This window comes from Eublepharis macularius, chromosome 10, assembly GCF_028583425.1.
Source record: "Eublepharis macularius isolate TG4126 chromosome 10, MPM_Emac_v1.0, whole genome shotgun sequence".
NCBI lineage: Eukaryota > Metazoa > Chordata > Lepidosauria > Squamata > Eublepharidae > Eublepharis > Eublepharis macularius.
Window position 1 is genome coordinate 89798863 of NC_072799.1, and position 20985 is coordinate 89819847.

The 20985-nt window shown below is 49.3% G+C and overlaps 1 protein-coding gene across 4 annotated transcripts in view; it reads left to right on the forward strand.

Annotated features, from left to right (window-relative positions):
• FRYL (FRY like transcription coactivator) overlaps positions 1–20985 on the forward strand; it is a 265895-nt gene that overhangs the window by 168580 nt on the left and 76330 nt on the right. For all 4 annotated transcript variants that reach the window (XM_054990361.1, XM_054990362.1, XM_054990363.1 and 1 more), the window contains 3 exons: positions 905–1073; positions 6315–6574; positions 19625–19765. In XM_054990361.1, the coding sequence (XP_054846336.1) occupies positions 905–1073; positions 6315–6574; positions 19625–19765 (570 nt within the window). The remainder of the gene's footprint in view (positions 1–904; positions 1074–6314; positions 6575–19624; positions 19766–20985) is intronic.

A 20985-nucleotide genomic window follows, 5' to 3' on the forward strand; every position in this document is an offset into this window, starting at 1 on the left:
AGTAGCTCATATCTGTAGAGCGGCAATCCGGTCTTCTTCAGAGACCTTTGCTAAGCATTATGCATTGAATGTGAATGTCACATGTGATGTTGCTGTGGCAAGGGCAGTGTTACATTCCTTGTTTGTGTGATACACAGAACAATAACTATATGTCTTGGTGTATGCATATGTGTAATGAAAGTGAATGAACACAAAGTGTTATTGTTACCATGGTAGAGTTTTATTATACTTGTATTTTCAAAACATCTATATGTATATATTTGCTTGATGATTCCCTGTTGGTGATGTTGATCTGCCTAAAAAATAAAAAAAGAATGATGTTGAATTATTTATTCATAGTTTGATGTGCTGAGGATGTTTCTCAGTACAGTTCTTATAATGTGAGCAAATAAAATTGGGTTGGAGAGATTCACCCTGCCTCCTTATTGTGTCTAGCTTGGTAATCTTCCCAATGTGGAGATGCACAGAAGAACAAAGATGAAAACAGGGTTGTAAATACCAGTAACTATTGTTCATTGAGTTCTTCTGTGCAGACACACATCTCCCTCCCTTCTGCCCCACTGTGAACTCTCTAATAGTAACTAGTTGGGTTTGCGGCAGCTCAGGTGAACTGAGGGAAAGGGGGTCGCTCTTCCTAGATCATGGGACCAGTTTTAGGCAGGAAAAACAGTTAGTATACATGACCAGGGAGAAATAACCCCTAACAATGCTCGAAAGAAGGTAATAAGTTTCTCCCTCGGCAGACCTGTCTGTGCACAGTCTCCAACGTGGGGATGCACAGAAGAACTTGATGAACAATAGTTACAGGTATGTACAACCCTGTTTTTTAAAAACAACATTCTGCAGCTTATGGTCCACTCATTTGTTCAAGGTCATTTTACACAGGTTATTTCTGTTTTTTTAGATTCTAGAGCTGAAGATGTTTCGCTATGCTCATAAACTAGAAGTTCAGAGAACTGATGGGATATTGAGCCAGCCTTCGCCTTTGCCACATTTGTATTCTGTTTCCTATTACCAACTCTCTGAAGAATTAGCAAGGACATATCCAGAATTAACTCTTGCAATATTTTCAGGTATCCTTTGATTATGAAAAGATGTTTTTTTTAATTAAGTCATCCAAAGGCACTTGACTTTGCTATTAAGCTCTGGTTAACTTCTCGTTAACAATAGCCTTTCCCAACTTCTGGTAACACAGGAGATCCCTAATGATGCAATACAGCAATATAGGTTTGGTCTCAATGCTTCCAAGTTAATGGAAGCGATTTTTATTGTTTTTCCCTTCTTCCTATGGCCCCCTGTACACACATGCCAAGTCTTTTGCTGAGTGTTAGGCTGCTCTCCAAGTGGGAGGAGGGGCTCTGCAGTAGGAAGGGGGACCCTGCCAGAATAAAATCAAAAGCAGAATCGCCACTGCAACTAATAAAACAACCACCACCACCAAGAACAAGTTTATTTAAAAGCTCAGGCAAATGCAAACTAGAGCTTAATGGACAAGGAACCAAGTGTTTCTAGAAAGCTATAAGGCTGAGGTTTTTAAAAGGATACTTGAGGTTTTATAGGTGGGTTACAGTATGTAGGTTTTAAATGGTAGATGTTCTTATGTATGCTGCCTGCTGGTTTTAACTTGTAGTGGGCAACAGATTGCTGGGACCAGGGTAGCCTTATCAATATACAGTATTTATATAGTCAAGTCAAGTTAGCCTTTATTGGCATATAGCAGCAATTCAAGTTATCCACTTACAAAAAGAAAGAACAAAGTTCAAAGAATGCTGTATTACAAATACAAAAATACATTTAGAGCTTAACTCCGTGATATCCTTTGACGCAACTTCAAGGCAGAATGGAGAAACTCAGCCACCTTCTCGGTTACATCATGAAGGGAATCGTTCAGCAGTCTATAGACTTTGAGCGAGCCAGAACAATCCATCATGCTAGTTAAGACACAGGGTATTTATATAGTTGGTTTCCCAGGTAGAATCATATGATTCTCAGGCACAAGTAGAACTAATGATAATGATGAAAACTATCTGCATGTTTTGATACCAAGTTAAAGTTCATAGCATTGAAAATACTGAATTCTTTAATAGTGCATTATTAAAGCCATTAAAGCATATTAATTTTTGGCAAAATTTACATTTAAACAAAAATCTTGAAAACGTGTATCTCTCTACAGTTACACATAGGAATTATAATTATCTAATAATAATAACAATAACATTCTATTTATAAACCGCCCTTCAGGACAACACCCACTCAGAAAGGTTTACAAAGTATGTTGTTATTATCTCCGCCACAATCACCCTGTGAGGTGGGGAGGGGGGGCGGCTGTGGCAGAGCTATGACTGACCCAAGATCTCCCAGATGGCTTCGAGTGGAGGGATGGGGAATCAAACCCAGTTCTCCAGATTAGAGTCCCTCTGCTCTTAACCACCACACCAAATTGGTCCTCTAATGATGTAGATTGCCTTGTGCAACTATTTTCATATTCTCAGCAAAGCCTTGTCTTTCATTTCCCTCATTCCAAAAGGGAAAAAAAACCTTGAAAAAATGGGGGATTAAAAAAAAAATTCATTCCTCTCCTCAATGTTCTCTGGTCTAAGTAGAGCATTACGCAGTTAAATGATTTAATGTTGCGTCTTGTTACAATTACATGCAATCCTGCAGTTGGTGCACAATTTTTTTTCTTTTGACAGCATGCACGTCTGTTCTCATCTGGATTGTTAATGTCAGCAGACATGATATATTGCTTGGAGCAGAGTCAAATCTTTTGATTTGAGTTTCTCAGTTTTTCAAATTGTGTCAAGTGTCATGTGTGTTTTGTAGCATCTTGTTGAAAGTTCTGTAAATAGGTTCCTTATACCATTTTGGCATGTTCTGTTTGTGAGAGAAGCACAAAGGGCACTCTTCATTAGGAATACATTGGCTTTGCCACCTGAATGAAAAAGAGCAGCTGTGTTTTGCTCATTAAACCTTAATTAAGAAAGAAGATGACCCAAGAGAGAACGCAACTCAAGAGTGTCAGGTAAAGATTCAATTGTGTGTTCCTTCATGTCGGGTTTAGAGACTGTGGAACACAGCAGCTTGAAGAGGACACGGGATCGATATTTAGAAACTTGCAGAGTGACAAGCAACAGTTAATTATTGATAAATTAGGGGCATTTCGAAGAGAGCGATGAGAGGAACAGAGGATAAAGATTCTGGTGGCAATATAAAAGTTGGAAAAATGGATCAACATCTTCCCTTATTAGATATAGAAAGAGTTCAGATGTATTTTTAATGAGCATACTCCTGACATTTTCAATAAGATCCCTGATTACCCATATCCAAATCCAAAGTCTCAGAATATTACGGACCAGGTCGAACCTGGATATTTGAAAGCTCTTGAGCTTGTAAGGAACATTCAGGAAGTACCACTAGAACAGGAAATAACCATAATCCACTCCTTTATTAATGTGTGTGTTGACGGAACTAGTAAAATGGAATTAACTGAGATAATCGAACATCATCAGTACTGACAAATGGCCCTTCCAGGCCAGCTGAATGCCTTTGAAAATAATCTCTTTAAATGTCAACCGTTTGAATGAGCCATGCAAAAAGAAGACAAATCTTTCATCATCTTCATAAACCGAATGCTAATATTGTTTTATTGCAAGAAGCACGTGTTCAGTTAAGGAAAGCTAATATTTTAAATTTCACAAAATTGGGCTGAGTATCAGCAAAAAATCAAGGGGCATTGCCATTTATCTTAAAAACTTTCAAAGATTTCTTACAGGACTCTGATGGTAGATTCCTTTTTATTAAAAGAATCTTTAATGGGGAAAAGCTGACAGTGGGCTCTACATATGCACCAAATAAACAATTAAATTTCTATAAATTATTTAATAAAATTATAGGTATACCTTTATTGAATACAATTAATGAAATTAAAAGAGTGAGAAAGTTACCACAAACCTAGAGGGAAGGAAAACTGATATGCCAATAACATTATTGAACTGTGATTATAAAATATTTACTACTATTCTTTTGAGCAGGCTCATGAAAATAAGTATATCAAGCTGAATTTATACAACATTGGCAATTAAATTCAAGCATATAGAAAGTCTTGGCACTAATGGAATATGTCAAAAAACACAATATCTCTGCTGTTTTTTTTTCTTTTTAGATGCTGAAAAGGTCTTTGATAGCATAGAACCTAGATGTTTAATTAAATGCCTTAATTACTAGCATTGGTGAAAACATCATAAACTGTGCAGGTATAATACACTCTGGTTCTACCACCAGACTGTGTATACACAGAGAGTTTTCCCAACAGTTTAATATAATGAGAGGAGTAAGACAAGAGTGCCCTCTATCAGCATTGTTATTTGCTATTTATTTACAACCTTTTGCAGCTTTAATCTGTCAAACACCTAATATAAAGGAAATAACCATAAATTAGTGTTACTACAAATTACATTTATATGCTGATGATATTGCAATGTTTTTAATTCATATTAAAAATTCAAGCAAGATCTTAAAGGATATGATAGAAGAATTTGGAAATTTCTGGATATAAAAATTGCTAAATCAGAGGCTCTTTTGTTTAATATTAAAGAAAGTGATTATTGTGTATGTGGTCTGCTAAACAAAAGTTAAGTGAACCAGCGTTGTTAAATATCTCAGTATTTATATTTCAAAAAGCATGAAACATTTGTGTCACTTGTACTCATGAAGGAAATTAAAAACCTTTTTAAAAAAATCTGCCCAGCCACAGCTAGCTGCTAGGTAAGATAGATTTTTTTTTTTTAGTAAAATTAATGTTGCTATGTAAGATAAATTTACTTTAAAAAATCAGTACTGCCTAAACTATTTTTTTCTGTTTTGGAATGTTCCTGAGCTAAAAATACGTACAAAAATATTTATCTAATTTTATCTGGAATTATAAGAGACCTAGAATAAATTTTCAAGATGCCCAGGATAAGATCGTAAGAGGGGGCTAAGGAATTCCCAATGTTCAAAAGTATTACTATTTGGCTAGAATAGGCTAGATAACTAAAGGGATAAAATAAGATAAAGACACAACATTAACTCCAGTTGAGCAATCTTTTGTGTCAGTACCTTTGAGAATCTGGATTTGGTTGAATAAAAGAGATAAATACAGTTATTATGCTAAGGACAATTTTGTTATCAGTGCCATAGAAAATGCCTGGATAAAGATTAGACCAAAATTAGCTCCTGGAATATGACTTCTGGCTTCTGTATAAGATCTAAAGAGATTAGCCAAGCTGCAAAAGAAGGAAATTTTAAAATCTGAGAAGATCTGAAGGTGTCTAATTATAGATCCTTAATCTCTAATGGGCAAACAATTGTTTCATTTTCAGAAATATCATCTTTAAGCATTGGACAAATTCCTTGATTTCAGTATCTACAAGTTAAAAGTCTTCTACAAATATTATTATGTAAAAGTGAAATAAGAACCCAATATACAAGTTTTGAAAAATTTATTATAAGTAGTGAAAGGAATACTTTCTTTAAGATATATATTCTATTAGATGCTGATAGTAAACAGCAGAAAACATTTGTTAAACTCTGTATGAAAGATTTGAAAGCCTCAGTAAGCTCCGAGGTTTGGATAGCAGTATTAAGAAGCAGTTTAAACGTCTCAGTAAAGCTTTCTGCCAAAGAAAATTTAATAAAAATGTTATATCAGTGGCACCGATCTCCCCACAAATTAGCAAAAATATACCAAGAGACTAAAGGGGATTGTTGGGTATGTGGGGCTACCAGTGCCAAGTTTATACACATATGGTGAGAGTGTAGGAGAGCAGTAGAGTTCTGGAATATGATTGTTAGTTATCTCTAAAGGTATATGGAAAGAGCTACCATTATCCCCTAAAGTTTTTTTTGTTAAATCATGTAGAATTCCCTTCTAAAGATGTTTGTGAATTTGTTCTTAATGCTATAACATCTTCAAGATTAATTTTGCACAGAATTGGAAGAAGAATATAATTCCAAAGAAAGAGGATTGGTTAGAGAAATTAGTAGAATGTATTCATCTATGTAAATTAGGTTGTTTGCCAAATGTCAGATAAGTTTGGAAAGTAGAATGCTTTTCTGTCCAGAATGGGAAACTAATTCCAAGCTTGTATAATTGATGTTGTTTAATAGCTTTGTAATTTGCAGTTTAGAACTTTGTATTAGTTTAATTTTTAAAAATTTAAAAAAGAAAAAGAGCTGCTGTTCAGTACAATAATATTATTTAACGTACCTGAAACAGCATAAAAAACTAATTTAAAAATTATAACTGAACTTGGAATTGTATTCATTTGACACAGAAGTCAGCCAGAGAATTCAGACAGCACACCCTTCTGGAAGGCAGGTGATGTTACACTATTTGCTACCATGGATGAATAATATCGAATTGGTGGATTTGAAACCTTTACCCACAATTCGTCGGCAAGATGAAGATGAAGAGGATCCCTTAAAAGACAGAGAGCTGATGGTGAACAGCAGGCGCTGGCTAAGAGGGGAAGGTTGGGGATCACCGCAGGCTACCGCTTTGGTTTTAAACAACCTCATGTATATGACAGCAAAGGTAAAAATATGCCAAATGTTACCTTCAATAGATTATTCATTTTGATGTGTGACATTTTCAGAAGAGATACTTGAGTTCATTGACCATATTTATTAACTGTGATACTTTTTATTCATTGCCAGTCTTCTAATGCAGTCCCACGTGGTCTTTACAGCTTTAAAAAGTACCAAAGGGGCACCCATCTCCCAGAGCACATGCACAGGCGCTTCCCGCCAAAAACGCCCATCCTCTTTGGAGATGATGCCCCCTTACCCTCAGTTCCTCTTTCGCCTCTTGCGTTCCAGTCTTCGTCTTCTTTTCAATGGAGAAATTCAAGAATTTGCCTACAAGATGGCAGATAAGGCTCTTTTTTAAAAGATGCATAAAATGTCCCACCAAAATGACCTCTGGTTCCATTCTGCAAAAGTGGCCTATTTGGTAGTTGTTAGATCTGCCAGACGGGTAAGCGAGCTTGCAGCCCTTCATACAAATCCACCCTTCCTGCAAATACATAGAGAGAAGGTAGTGCTGAGAACTAGTATAGAATTCCTACTTAAAGTGGTCACTAAGTTCCATATGTCACAGGAGATCATACTACCAATTTTTTTTCCTTCACCTGTATCAGAGGCAGAAAAGAGATTACACACTCTGAATGTTCGCAGAGCATTGCTCTTCTACCTAGATCGGACTGCCACATTCAGGAAAGACAGACATATGTTCATTTGCTATGCAGGGTGTAATTAAGGAAGGGCAGCCAAGACTCAGACTCTAGATGGGTAATCCAGACCATCAAACTGAGTTATAAATATGCTAAGTTACCATGTCCCTTGGACATACATGCCCATTCTACTAGGACACAGGCATTGTCGTCTGCACTTCTAGCAGGAGTACCACTTCGAGAAATCTGCAGGGCGGCCACATGGACATCTCTGGACACATTCAATCAGGCACTATGCACTGGATGTGGCCAACAGAAAGGAGGCAGCAGTGGGCCAGGCAGTGTCCAGTCTTTATTCAAGTGAAGAACCTGCCCCACATCCAGGGTAAGTGGCTTGTTAATCTCCCATGTGGGACTGCACTAGAAGACCAACAATGAAAACAGAGTTGCAGTTATCAGTAACTTCTGTTCATTGAGGTCTTCTGTGCAGGCACACATGCCCTCCCTCCTACCCCGCTAGGTTCTTTCCTTTCTGGAGGAGCCAGCAGCTCAGGAGGAACTGAGGGTAAGGTGGCGTCATCTCTGCAGAGGGCGGACGTTTTCAGTGGGAAGCGCCCGCGCATGCCCTCTGGGAGACAGGTGCCTCCTGAGTACTTTTTAAAGCTGTAAAGACCTCACTGTTTGGCAGGTCTGTGCATGCGCAGCCCCATGTGTGGCCTGCACAGAAGACCTCAATGAACAGAAGTTACTGGTAAGTGCAACTTTGTTTCTGTGTAAAATTTGGGTGCTGTGTTAGATTTTCATCTGTTTATTTCCTCTTTCTTATTCTGAATAATGTATTATAACAGTACTGACTTGCCTGGTAAGCTTCCCTTTGTACATTGGTTTTAGCTGAGGAGTGTTCCTCTCCTTTCCACAAAAACTACAGTGGGACTGTTTGTATACTATTTTGCCTGAGGGGAGGGGGGTGAAATCTGTGAAAAGAGGTGGCAGGAGCATATGTTTTAGAATATTTTTATGCCACCTCTTCAGAGTCCTGCAGGAGGTGGCTTTCAATTAAAAACCACAATATAAAACACCAGCCATCAGACATAAGCAGTATAAAAGCTATCCATAAAACAGAAGCAGATCATTTAAAACTGATAAGACAAACCCCTAAAGCCGGTGTAAAAAGATGCATTTTCAGCGCAATCCTATAGCCGGCCCCAACGCCGGCGCGGCTGCACTGGTGGTGTGGCGGCGCCGCCGGGCCGGATCCTGTGCCAGCAAAGTGTGGCCGCAGCGGCGCCCGCAGCGGCGCAGAGATGCAATTTTGGAGAACCAGAAAGTGTTGTGGGCGGGTCTGATGCACGGCCGCCGCCAGGCGCAGCCAAAGGGCACTGTTCCTGACAAGCGTCAGGGGGAGGGGCCAGGAAAGGCGCAGCCTATGGGCAGCACGCGATCCCGGCCAGGCCCCAGAGCAGCAGGCAAACCGCGCCCATGCCGGCAGACTGCCTCGGCTCGTGTGTCGGGCGGGGCTCGCAGTCGGGAAGGAGAGGGGTGGGTGTAGTCTGAGAAGCCTTTCCCCCGTTTGCCCAATGTAGCACCAAGTCCGTGGCGGCCGCATCCAGAGAGGTTGGCATGGGACTGGCAGGCGCCCTGCCATGAGGAATCCAGGGCAGCAGCCAGTCTCTGGCAGCAGGGGACAGCCCCCAAGTGGCGCCGAAGGGGAGGGCTGGCCTGAGGCCGCCACCAAGAGGCAGACACAGCGGGCCTGCCCCCTCGTCCCCATCCCAAGGCAAAGAACACAGACACCCATTGCACAGAAATCAGCCTTTATTATTATATCATCCCACCGCCCCCAGCAGACGTGAGGAAGGGGAGGCGTGTAGGAGAGCCGCCTGTGCAGCAAAACACCCCACCCCACCCCCAAGGCGGCAGCAGCGGTCACCGGCGAGGCCGGCGGCCGGACCCCCTTGGCCGTCCACGGGCCCGGCCTCTCGCACGCAACTGGGCCCGAGGGAGGGGTGCCTCTGGGGCGGGTGGAGCTGCTGCAGCGGGTGGGGCCGGAGGGTCGAGGATGGCGACGAGCCGCCCGAGCAGGGCTTCGACACGGACTTGAGAGGCACGGAGCCCTTCCCCCACTTCCAGTACCGCAGCCATGAACTCCCGGCCGCGGTTGTTCGCCTCCTCCCATGCAGCGTGCACCTCTAGCCGCTCCCTCTCGATCGCCGCCCACATTGCGGCTAGTGTCGGGGGAAGCTGCTGGGCAGGGCGGGGGCCGCGAGCCCGTGCGCCTGGAAGGACCCCCTCCATGGGCCCCTCCCCCTCAGAGGTGGAGCCAGGTCCTTCCCGCACACGGCCCATGGCACCCGGGGGCGGGGGGGCTGGAGGGGATGGTGCTGCAGGCTGGGACAGCTCCTCGAGCGGCTCTGTCGATGCGGTGTCCTGAACCGGCGGAGTCCCAGGGCCACCTTCATCCTCCACCGACACAGGGAAGCCGAGCGACTGCAGGAGAGCCGCTCCGGCAGCAGAGGTCCTCCGGGAGGGTGGCAGCTCGCGCAGCTGGGCAATCACCTCCCCGCCTATCTCCAGGCGCATGGTCCCTGCTGGAGCGAGACATGGGTGGGAAGAGGCCCCAGGGAGGGAAGAGCAGCGGCCCAACATGGGCTGCCACAGGCCACCGAGCCGGGCCAAGCACAGCCATTCCAGCTGCGGCCGCAGCCCCTCGTCTTGAGACTGGTCGGCGCCATGAGGGGCCTTGGATGTGTGGCCGAGGCCGGCGGCCGAGCCGGTCCCTGGCCCCACCAGCAGCAGGGCCACAGATACATACCGTGCTCCGGATCCATGCCCCCCGACGGGCCCGGTTGAGGCTCCTCGTCGCTGGCAGCAGGGGCTTGCTGTGGCGGTGGAAGGGCTGCCGGTTCCTGGGCCCCGCTCTCTGCCAGGGGGGGCACAGACTCCGCTGCCTCTGCCTCCGCCTGGCTTGGGTCTGGACCCTCAGGGGCCGTGCCTAGTCACGGGAGAGGCCCTGTCACACATGTGCCACGATCCATGCGTTCCCCCCCCTCGCCTCCCTGAATCCACAAATACTAACCGGGCAGGACCTCAACGCCCAGGCCGCCCACCACCGCCTCCGGGATGACCGCTCGCATGACCGCCTCTGGGCCTGGGAGCCCCTCGTCAAGGGCCCGCTCATAAGGAACCCCCTGAGACATGAGGAGGCGCACTCGTTTGCGCGCGGGCCCAAAAGAATCATTCCAGCGCTTCATTGCCGAGTGAGCAGTGCGGGGCGCGTTGCCCACAGCTGAGACCATGTCAGCTGCCATCTGCCAGAATGCCCGTCGTCGAGACCGGGATGAGGCGCCCCTGTGCGTGCTCAGGGCGACCTCCGCATTCTCCACCACGAGCCCAAAAAGCAGCACTCTCTCGGCCTCTGTCCAGTTTGCCTGGCGTTGGCTTCCGCTGCCACTAGTGCTCTCAGCAGACATGGGGGTAGTGCCCGCTGGAATGTCCGGTCCCCGAGATAAGTGGTGGGAACCAGCCACCTAGTCATGTGCTCACCCATCCCCTCGGCAAGATGGAGGAGGGCACAGGGGGTGCAGGACCGGGAAGGGTGGCTGGGACGGCCCATGCAGCGGACAGAGGACCTGCTCCTGAGCACCACTTGCAACGGGCCGCTGAGACCGGTAGGCATGCTGCTTCCAGGTGCGTGGGGGGGGGGGGTTCAGGGTGCTGGAACTCAACCTGCGTTCCTTCCAGGCAGGACCTCGATCATCCCCGCCTGGTGCCCGCCACTGCCGCCGCGGCTCCCAGCCATCCGGACCAGCCACCTCCTGCCAGCCGTGTTTGTCCGAGCGGCCCTCAGGCGGTGCTGCCTCAGACGCCGACGCCGGTTCCAGGCCAGGGTGCCATCCCTGCTCCTGGGCGACATGACTTGCCTGGACCGCTTCCGCCTGGACAGGGCAGCCATACAGGCTCTGTGCGAGGAGCTCGCGCGCGCACTTCAGGGGCAAGCTGCGGCTCCCCGGGGCATCCCCGTCCTCCAGAGGGTCCTGCTGTCCCTCCGCTACCTTGCGACCGGCTCCTTCCAGGGAGTCATGGCTGAGGCCTTGGAGGTCTCCCAGTCATCCGCCAGCCGCTGCCTGCATGCCTTCCTGGACGCCCTAGTTGGTCGGATCCGCGAGCACATCCACTTTCCCACCTCGGAGGCAGAGTTGGCACCCATCCGGGCTGGCTTCTCCTCCTTTGCAGGCTTCCCCAATGTGATTGGAGCAGTCGACTGCACGCATGTGGCCATATGCGCTCCCAGAGAGGAGCCGCAGGTCTACAGGAATCGGCACCGGTTCTACAGTATCAACGTCCAGGCAGCCTGTGACCACCAGGGAATCTTCACGGACCTCGTTGCCAAGTTCCCGGGAAGTGTCCACGACGCACAGATCTTCACCACCTCCGGCCTGAACAGGCTCCTGTCATCATGGCCTGAGGGGAGAGGCTGGCTCCTAGGTCAGGAGTTGGTGGGGGAGCTGCGAGGGGACGGGGATGGGAAGGGAGATCCTAACTCCGCCTCCCCTTGCAGGTGACCGTGGCTATCCATTGCTGCCTTACCTCCTGACGCCATACCCTGCGGATGAGCCCGCCGACAGAGCCAACTACAACCAGGCCCACCGGCGCACGAGGATGGTGATCGAACGTGCTTTCGGTCAGCTGAAAATGCGCTTCAGATGCCTCCATAACACGGGCGGCCGCCTGGCCATGCAGCCGTTCACCGTCGCCAAGCTCGTGGCTGCCTGTGTCATGCTGCACAATATTGCCGTGCGCCAGCAGCTCCCCTTGCCAGCCACAGAGGGCCCAGGCGAGGACCCCTGGCTGCCGCCCGCCGGTCCCCTTTCTCCTGACGCCCCTGCAGAGCCCCAGGAGCATGACCGAGCTGTGCGAGACAGGGTCACGGAGCACCTGTGGCATGCTGCGCGCTGAGGGCCATGCCTGGCCATGGGGGGCTCGGCCGGCCAAACACTCGCCCTTTACGCCCCTATGGTGTCCCAGGCGGCCCCTCCGAGTCCCCGCTCCCTCAACCCCTGCATGTAGAGAGCATGGGAAAGCTGCCCCGGCCAGCAGCCACCGCCCCCCATGGACGGGCTGCACTGGAAGAGCGGTTAACGAACTTGGCTTTATTCCCAATCGATTCCAGGGCTGCATCAGGTGCCCAGAGAGCAGCTTGCCAACCCAGAACCCCGGCCTCAGCAGCCAGGAGGGTGAGGGCTAGGTAGCGCGTCGGAGCAGGGGGAGGCCAGCGGCCCCGCCACAGCATCCCCGTTACAGAGCAGGGGCCCGGCTGGGGTCCCAGATGCCTGTGCCTGGGATGGCATATCGGCAGCTGCCCAGCCGTCCGTGGGGACGGGCTCCAGCTTCGGCCGCTTCCTGCCAGGCCCCTCCACTGGGTCACCCTCTGGGTCTTCAGCGGGTGGCGGGTAGCGGGGTGGAGACCAGGCGGTGAAGCCCCTCCCAAGTTCCTCCTCATCTGGCGAGGGGCTCCGGGCGGGCGCCGCTGTGGGGGCAAGAGGTGGGGGATGGGAGCGTCAGGGCCCCTGTGGGCTCTGGGGTTGTCGTCGCGGCCGCAGGCCGCCCCACCCCACATGCCCATGCCCCTCCTGTTGGCGAGACTCACATGGTGCCGCTGCCCGCGCCTGCTGGAATGTCCCGTGAACCCGGTCCATGGCAGCCATCCACCTGTCATTGATGGTCCCTGCAGAGGGGGGAGAGAGGGAGGGGGGCACCCGTTGGTGGCAGCCCGGCATCTGCTGCAAGCACCTGCAACCTGCGCCTCAACGGAAGTGGCTGGGACGCCTCCGGGCCCTTACGGCCTGCCCTCTGTGGCAGCAGAGGAGGCCCCCCGGATGGCGCCGAGGACCCCGAATTACTGCGCGCGGGGCCCGCAGCCACCTCCTCTTCCAGGAGGTCATGCTCCACCTCGCACAGCGCCGTGTCTAGCCACGCTCGTATGAGGTGGGCCTCCTCCGCACGGCCAGGGAAGAGCTCCTCCAGGTAAACTGGCCGCGCAGTCATCGCACCCTCATCTGCCAGGAGGTCATTCCCGGCTGCCTTGGCAATGAGCTGGGCCCCGAGCCTGGCCGCCCACTGCTCCCGCCACCCGTCGCCCTCCATGCAGCCGGGACCGCTGTGGGTATAGTGTTTCTGTGCTGCCCACCGAACTACACCGCCCGCCGGCATGACCTTGGAGGGTCTGAGATGTAACAATTCCCTATCTTCTGTCTGGCAGCTGCATAGTTCATGGATAGGTTCAGCACAGGCCCCCCCGTCTCAGACCTGTGGGTTGGAGGGGAGGGGGCCGTGGTGGTTGGCTTCCTATGGCCCCAGGGCCCTCTTCCCTTTCGGGGATGCTGTGCTGCTCAGGTGCATCCTTGCGGGACGCGAACCCTTGGGCCTGGCCGTACGGTGCGCCGTGGGACTGGGAATAATGCTCATCTACACATGGACCCGTGTCTGCCTGCGATACTTTGGTGAACTGCCAGCCATATCCTGCCCTGGCACCATGAGCGCATGACCAGGCCCGCGGTGACAGCGCATCCCTTCCAAGAGGGGGGGTGCTTAGGATGCACAAGGACTGGCCAGGGGCCGCTCTGGCATGTCTTCCATATTGCCCTAACGCACCTGCCCTGCCTGGCATGCCGCCCTGAGCTGGGGCAGTCACGCAACCTGCCATCGGGGGGCCCTCCCGGGGCCTGGGGTGGCCACCCAGCCTGCATGGCCCGGCCGGGGGAGGGGCACGCTGTGGCAGCCAGCCGGGGGGCCTCGGGCTCCCGCATTTTAGCCACTTTGCGCAGCTGGTGCGCTCTTCCACTGCCCCTGTGGGCGGGGCCAGCAGCCTTCCCTGCAGGATTGGCGGGGCTGGCAGCCTTGGAGTGGTTCCCCCCCCCGGCAGGGCAACGCGAGCGGCCACAATTGCTGAACGCAGGAGACGGCGCCGAGCCAGGGCGGAGCCACGCGCAGCCTCGGACACACCCCTCCCAACAACCATGGCCTGTTGGCGTGGGAGGCTGGCAACTGCTCCACGGGATTGGATGCGAGGCAGGACGCCCTGGGGTGGAAGGTGTTGGAATGACCAATGGGTCTGCTGCAGACGCCCGAGGGGCTGGACCCACTCTGGGAGGCAGCCGCTTATGGGACTGTGTTGCTGGGGCTGCGGCTGCGATGGGGGCGACCCTCCCCAGGCGCGCGAGACCTCCTGCCCAGGATATGGCATCCGCCTGCCACCACCCTGGATTCTCCATTGGTGGGGGCTAGGGTTCCAGCGAGCGGACCGTTTCCCCTACCATCTCCTGCCCCCTTGCAGCGGCAGCTCGCACCACCCTCTCCCTGGCTTATCCGGTTCCAGCTACTCTCCCCACCGGGGATTGATCCCCCTCCCTGCTCACATGCCCCGCCCCAACCCTCTACCTGGCCATAGATACAGGGGGGTTAGCCGTGTTAGCCTGTGGTAGCGAATTCAAAAAGGGTCCCGTAGCACCTTTAAAACTATCCAATTTTATTGTGGCATAGGCTTCTGAGAATCAAGTTCTCTTCGGCAGATGGGTGGTACAGACACTGGTCAAATACAGAGGAGGAGGGGGGGAGGAGGAGGGAGGGAGGGGGCGGGGAGGCAAGATGGGGTGTGTCGGATACATTTGTGGCAATGTGCAGGTGGGGAGATGTGGCGGGAGTGTTGGGGGAGGGGCGGAGGATGAAGTCAGACTCGCAGACACAGAAGACAGTTGTTGTACATCTCGTTTTATTGCACTGGAAAGAGCGGGCTTGCGTTTAGGCTGGCGAGGGAGCCGGAGCATTCCACACAGCCCTCCTTCCCGCTCGGAGGGGCGGGGCTGGGATGCAGGCCACGGCGCGACGGTGCTTCCTGGGTTGCAGCCAACCGTCCGTCAGAGATGTTTGGGGAGGGCGGGGCGCGGGGGAGCAGCCATGCCCTGGACGTGCCTGTGGGGGAAAAAGACACGTGTGGGCTTTGCCTCGTTCCACTGGCAAGGCAAGCCCCACACTCCGCCATCCGGGGGGGGTTGCACATGGTCGAGGGCAGCAGCTGATGCCTGACGGTCTGGCGAGGATGCACTCAGCCTTGGGAAGCCTTTACCTTTATGGGAGGGAATGAGCTGGTCACAACAAACACCTGGCCACATGTGGTTTTCGAGGCGCCTGCCTCTGAGGCAGCCAGGGGCGGCCATGGTTGCCCCCCACCCCTGCTGGGCCTCACCCAAAGCGGCAAGTGAGCGGGTGGGTTCAGGTGAATGGGCGCTTTGCACTAATCTGCGGAACGCCCCCTCCCACCTCCTCCTCACCTGTCAGCGCTCCGTCGGGCATCACCAGGTGGGAGCGCCAGAGTCAGGGCACCTGCAAGGAAACGGGAGAGCATGCGGTTAATTTGCAAAGTGTCATTCCCTTCTGCCACGGAAGGGTTAGTTTGTGCTTAGTTAGAAGCAACTAGCATGCATGAGTCCAGTTAGCTGTTGAGTCATTCTTTCTATCACGGTAGAAAGAGAGTTAGGCAGACATTTGCACCTCTTCCGCTTTACGAGAAGTTCCCCCACTTTTTTTCGCAAAGTCCCCCGAGTGCATTCTGCGCCTGCCAACGTGAATGCCCTCAGCCCGTTTCGGTTTTCAAAGGGGCAATGCCACTCAGCAGACGGGCAGAGCCTCCGGCCGAGTGCTCACTTACCTGGGGGTTTGGGCGGCGCTGGCCGGATGTTTTGTAGGGCGCGGTCGCAGGTGATTGGGTGCAGAGAGGGGGGCTCGTCCACGCCGGGCGCGCACGCTGATTGGTCCCCGGTATAGTTCTCATCCTATGCTCCTTCGGGCCATAGGGGCGGGGCGGGGCGCTCAGAGAGGGGGCTGATTTTTCGCCGTTCCATGGACGCCTATGGGCTACGCCTTCTTTTTCCATGGCGTAGCTTTTTTGCGCCGCTGTGGGCGTTCCCGCTTCTGGAGGAGCTTAGGGAGTGGACTAACTCTGACCCCGCCTTGCTCCCCGCCCCCCCCCTGCATCGGCGTAGGGCTCTACGCCACTCCTGCGCTGCCGCCCAGGCGCCTGTGGCTTGCACCGGTGCTGGCCCGCCGGCGGGACAGCGCCGCGTCCCAGCGCGGGCGGAGGGCCACTTACGCGGGCGTACGGGCCAGATGCGCCGTCGCAAGCCTTAGTTCGGTTCCTGTTCACTTTCCCCGCCCTTCTTAGGATTGGGCTGCCCATCTTGGTACCTAAAAGAAAGTAAAGTAGGTATCAAATATCTCTAGTGACACCCACCTCATCTCTGAAGGCAGAGGTGAGCAGGGAGAAGGTCTTTGAGGCAAGCTCTCTGAGCCTGCTTGTGGGAAGGATGGAATAGAAATCCAATGAAATAAATAAATAATGATGATGAGAGGAGATGGTCCTTCAGGTACTCTGTCCCCAAGCCATTTATAATATGTTTATTGCTTTTCCGGCCGAAGCCATAAGCCATACAAACACCAACAAAATATGAACTATACACTTGATCATACCCAATTCACATAGACATAACTCGTCATTATCACTTTAAACTATCTAAACTCATGAAAATCTTGTTTCTTTATCACCGTGGCTAAAAAGGAAGCCACTATAGCAGAGGTTTGATTGTCAGGAAAGTTATCAGACAATAACACTGAGATTGCCCAAGGAAGGAAGGGAAGCTTTTCTTTTAACATAATAGGAATAATAAATCTCTCTCTTTCCTTACTCCACTTAGGGCAAAAAACTATTATATGATCCAAGGTCTCTAACTTTCCTTGTCCACAGTCACAAACTCGTTCAGAATAAGGGAGTCCGGAGAAACGACCAGAAAGCACTTTAGAGGGGAAGGAGTTAAGTCTAGCCAATGTGAAGGCTCTGCGTTGAGCTGGAATCTTTAAAGAACAGCAATAAGATGGAATAGCCTCTGGGGGTGAAAGTCCCAGGGATAAGCCCGAACATGTACGTCTGGCTCTCTGGAAAGTACTGCTGTAATCGAGATCCTTTAGTTTTAATTTTATAACTCTTAGGGCCTCATTTGTCTGTAAAGATGTTATATCGATATCCAGAATTTTTAGTTTCTGGTTAATTAAATTAGTTTGGCTACTCTTATAGGTATCCTGCGAGATCAAATGTGCAAAACCTACTTTCCCTGAATTGTCCTTGTAAATTTCCTTGTTCAAGAACAACTTAAAGGCTGTAATCCATGCTCTCTTCTCAATTGAGGGTTGGGCGAATTCCACCCTAAGAGCAGTACCTGCTACGCATCTCGGGACTGCCGCTATCTCCCTCAAAAATGTGTGTAGAGGGGTGTCAAGGTTGTCGGATACACCTTCAATCCACACTCCACACCCATAAGGTATCTGTGGGATAGCCATTTATGGCCTTAACGGTAAGATCGAGCACTTTGAATTGTGCCCAGAAACAGATGGGTTACCAGTGCAGATCTTTCATCACAGGGTTGATATGATTCCTGTAACCAACCCGTGGCAGTAGCCTGGCCACTACATTTTGGGCCAATTGAAGTTTGTGAACCGTTTTCAAAGGCAGCCCCAAGCAGAGCACATAATAGTAATCTAAACTGGATATGATCAGAGTGTAGATTACTGTGGCCCAATCATGCCTTTTGAGAAATGGCCATAGCTGACAAGCCAACCTGAGGTGATAAAAGGTGCTATGTGCCATGAAGGAGACCTGAGCTTTCGATCATAGGCCAGGATCTGCTAGTATCCCCAAGCTATGAACCTGCTCCTTCAGGGAGAGTGCAACCCCCTGCAGCACAGGCTGGCTCTGCTGTCCCTGATCAGCTTCTCCATTGACTAACAGCACCAACAGTGGATTGAGCTTCAGTTTATTGGCCTTTGTCCATCCCATTAACTTCTCTAGGAACCTGTTCAGGATTTCCACAGACCCATCTGGCTTAGCTTTTAAGGAGATATAAAGCGAGTGTCATCCGTGTATTAGTGACATCTCACTCTAGATCCCCAGATGACCTCTCCCATCAGTTTCATGAAGATGTTAAATAGCATAACGGATAAGATTGGAACTCTATGGGACCCCATAGCATAGATGCCTGAGGCTAATCAACAGTCTCCCAGCACCACCTTCTGGAATTGGCTAATCAAGTAAGAGCAGAAGCACAGTGCCTCCTACTCCCTATCCCAGCCCAGCCTGCCTCTCTAGAAGGGTACTGTGGTTGATCAAAAGCCACTGAGAGGTCCAGGAGAATCAACAGGGACACATTCCCCTATCACTCTCTCAACGGAGGTCATCGGGGAAACCAAGGCTGTTTCCATACCCATAGCAGGCCTGAATCAGGATTGAAATGAATCTAGATAAGGTAATTTATCTCCTCCAAGATTGCCTGAAGGTGTGTAGCCACCACCTGCTCGAGCACCCTGCCAGAGAATGGAATATAAGCCACTAGTGGTATTTGTTTAGGTCATTTGGGTCCACGGATGTCTTCTTCAGGAGGTTCCTCAGAGCTGCCTCTTTTAAAGTGATTGAGACTAAACCCTCCCACGGAGAACCATGTATTATCTTCTGGACCCAGCCAACCAACCCAGCCTGGCATAAAACAATTAACCATGGGGGCAGGGTCAAGACCAGCTGTGGAAGACCACACACTTTGAAGGCCCTTGTCTGCTTCATCAGGCCTCACCCATCTGAAAGTCATCTAGACAGCTAAGACCAGAGTCTGCTCCAGTAACAGTGATATTGAACTGTCAATCCATGAAGTGTTGAAGGCAGCTACAAAGCTTCGGCAGGGGTGCTATTTCAAGGTTAAAGCATTTGCTTCTCAGATAGAAGGTCCAGGTTCAGTCCTGGGCATGTCCTCTTATAAGATTTCAGGTAGCAAGTTGTTTCTCTTCTAGAGACTTTGGAGAGCTGCTGCAGTCTGAGAAGACAGTAGATGAACAAGAGTCTAACAGTACAAGGCAGCTTTGTATGTTTACTGCATGCTGCTTCAGACATTTTTCTTAGAAGCATACATAATTAATACACATACACAGTAATTAAAACAACTTTGTAAATTACCTGTGATAGCAATAGTGTTTTTCCTCCAACAAAATTAGTCTCTTTTAAAGATAATAAAGCCCAGTGTTGGATTTCATTTAGTCCCTTTTAAAGTATCATACACATTGAAATCAACTACTGGACAGAAGCAACAGTGACAGATCAATAGGTGGATTGGAAATGAATCCACTTGCTTCATTCTGAAATTGGGTTCTATTAATCAAGCTTTCTTTTGCTTGGTAATCATGGAAAGTTAAATTACTAAATAAAATTGATGGCTTCCTTAAGTGAAAGGCTTTGAAATATATGTCACAGTAAATTATTGTCTTGAGTACTGTACAAAATTGTAAAACTTGACAGGATACAATGACTTTGCATTGTTTTCTAGTATGGTGATGAGGTGGCCTGGTCTGAAATTGAAAACGTTTGGACTACTCTAGCAGATAGTTGGCCAAAGAATCTGAAAATAATTCTGCACTTTTTGATCAGCATTTGTGGAGTGAATAGTGAACCCAGCCTCTTGCCTTATGTGAGTATATTTGACATTGAATCCCTACATTGCTTCTCTGTTTCACTTGAGAATAATTTTCAGGCAAATCCTTTTCTTGGCTGTAGCTTTTGTGGGACAAGCAAAGGCAGTGTGAAGACACGTGTAGCATTCTGGGTAGATTTGGATGTACTATACAGATGTGATCTCAAACCTCTAAAGAGCTCATTAAGTGGTCACTGTTCTCAGCCCAGACCCTCTCATTGGGTTGTTATGAAAAAAATAAAGGAGGTTGGTCCAACATTGAAGGATGAATAGAATAAACGTTTGTTTGTTTGTTTGTTTTTTATGGTCCTAAAACCAGCATACAGATTAATCAGAAAGAAAATACAGTTTAAAAGAAGAGATCGATTTTAACAGCTTTTGAGATGCAAATTCTGTAGTTTAAGAATTAGTGCACAGAATTTAGCCGCTTGACATGCAATCATAACATTTTTATCAGATAAAAACCAGTGAAGCCTTGCTTTATTGGTAGTTATATGACCAGGGATCATATCAAATACTGGAGTAATAAATCTAAGACAAGCCTCCCTAGAAAATGGACAGCTAAAAAATGTATGCTCTACAGACTCGACCTCTCCTAAGGGGCATGAGCACAACCTTTCTAGGTATGGGATTTTATTATACCTGCCTTTGATAACCGCAGATGGAAGAGCGGAACACCTGGCTACAGCATACACCCTTCTGAAACTCTATACTTCCACAGAAGCCAAGTGTGCTGCCGGCTCAAAAGTGCTTAGCAGCAACCCAGGTTTGGATGCACTGGAGATGTCAGATTGATGCTCAATAGCCTCTGTTCTTTGTCTGATTAGCCCTTTTGCTTGTTCGACTCTATAATATAGTTAGGAGTACGTGGGGAGAAAAGCCTATTCTATTAACATAGCTGTGAACAGCCTTGAGCCAGCTGGATTGGAAGTCATCATGAAGGATCAGGGGAGACAAACTTTGTGGGTTAAAATGACCTTTCAGTCACATATAAATGGATTGTATGCATACCCTGGCTTTATACCTGAGAGTACCTGACTCCAATCGTATCCAGGCATTGGATACACTATTTGGGACTTGCAGAACAGCTCTCAAAAATTTAGACTGGACACTTTCTTGCTGGGCAAAGCATGAGGAGGGCAGCCCTAAAAACATTCCATATAACAGTTGTACCAGTGATTTGGCCTTATATAACTTGAGGGCTGCAGAAACGAAGG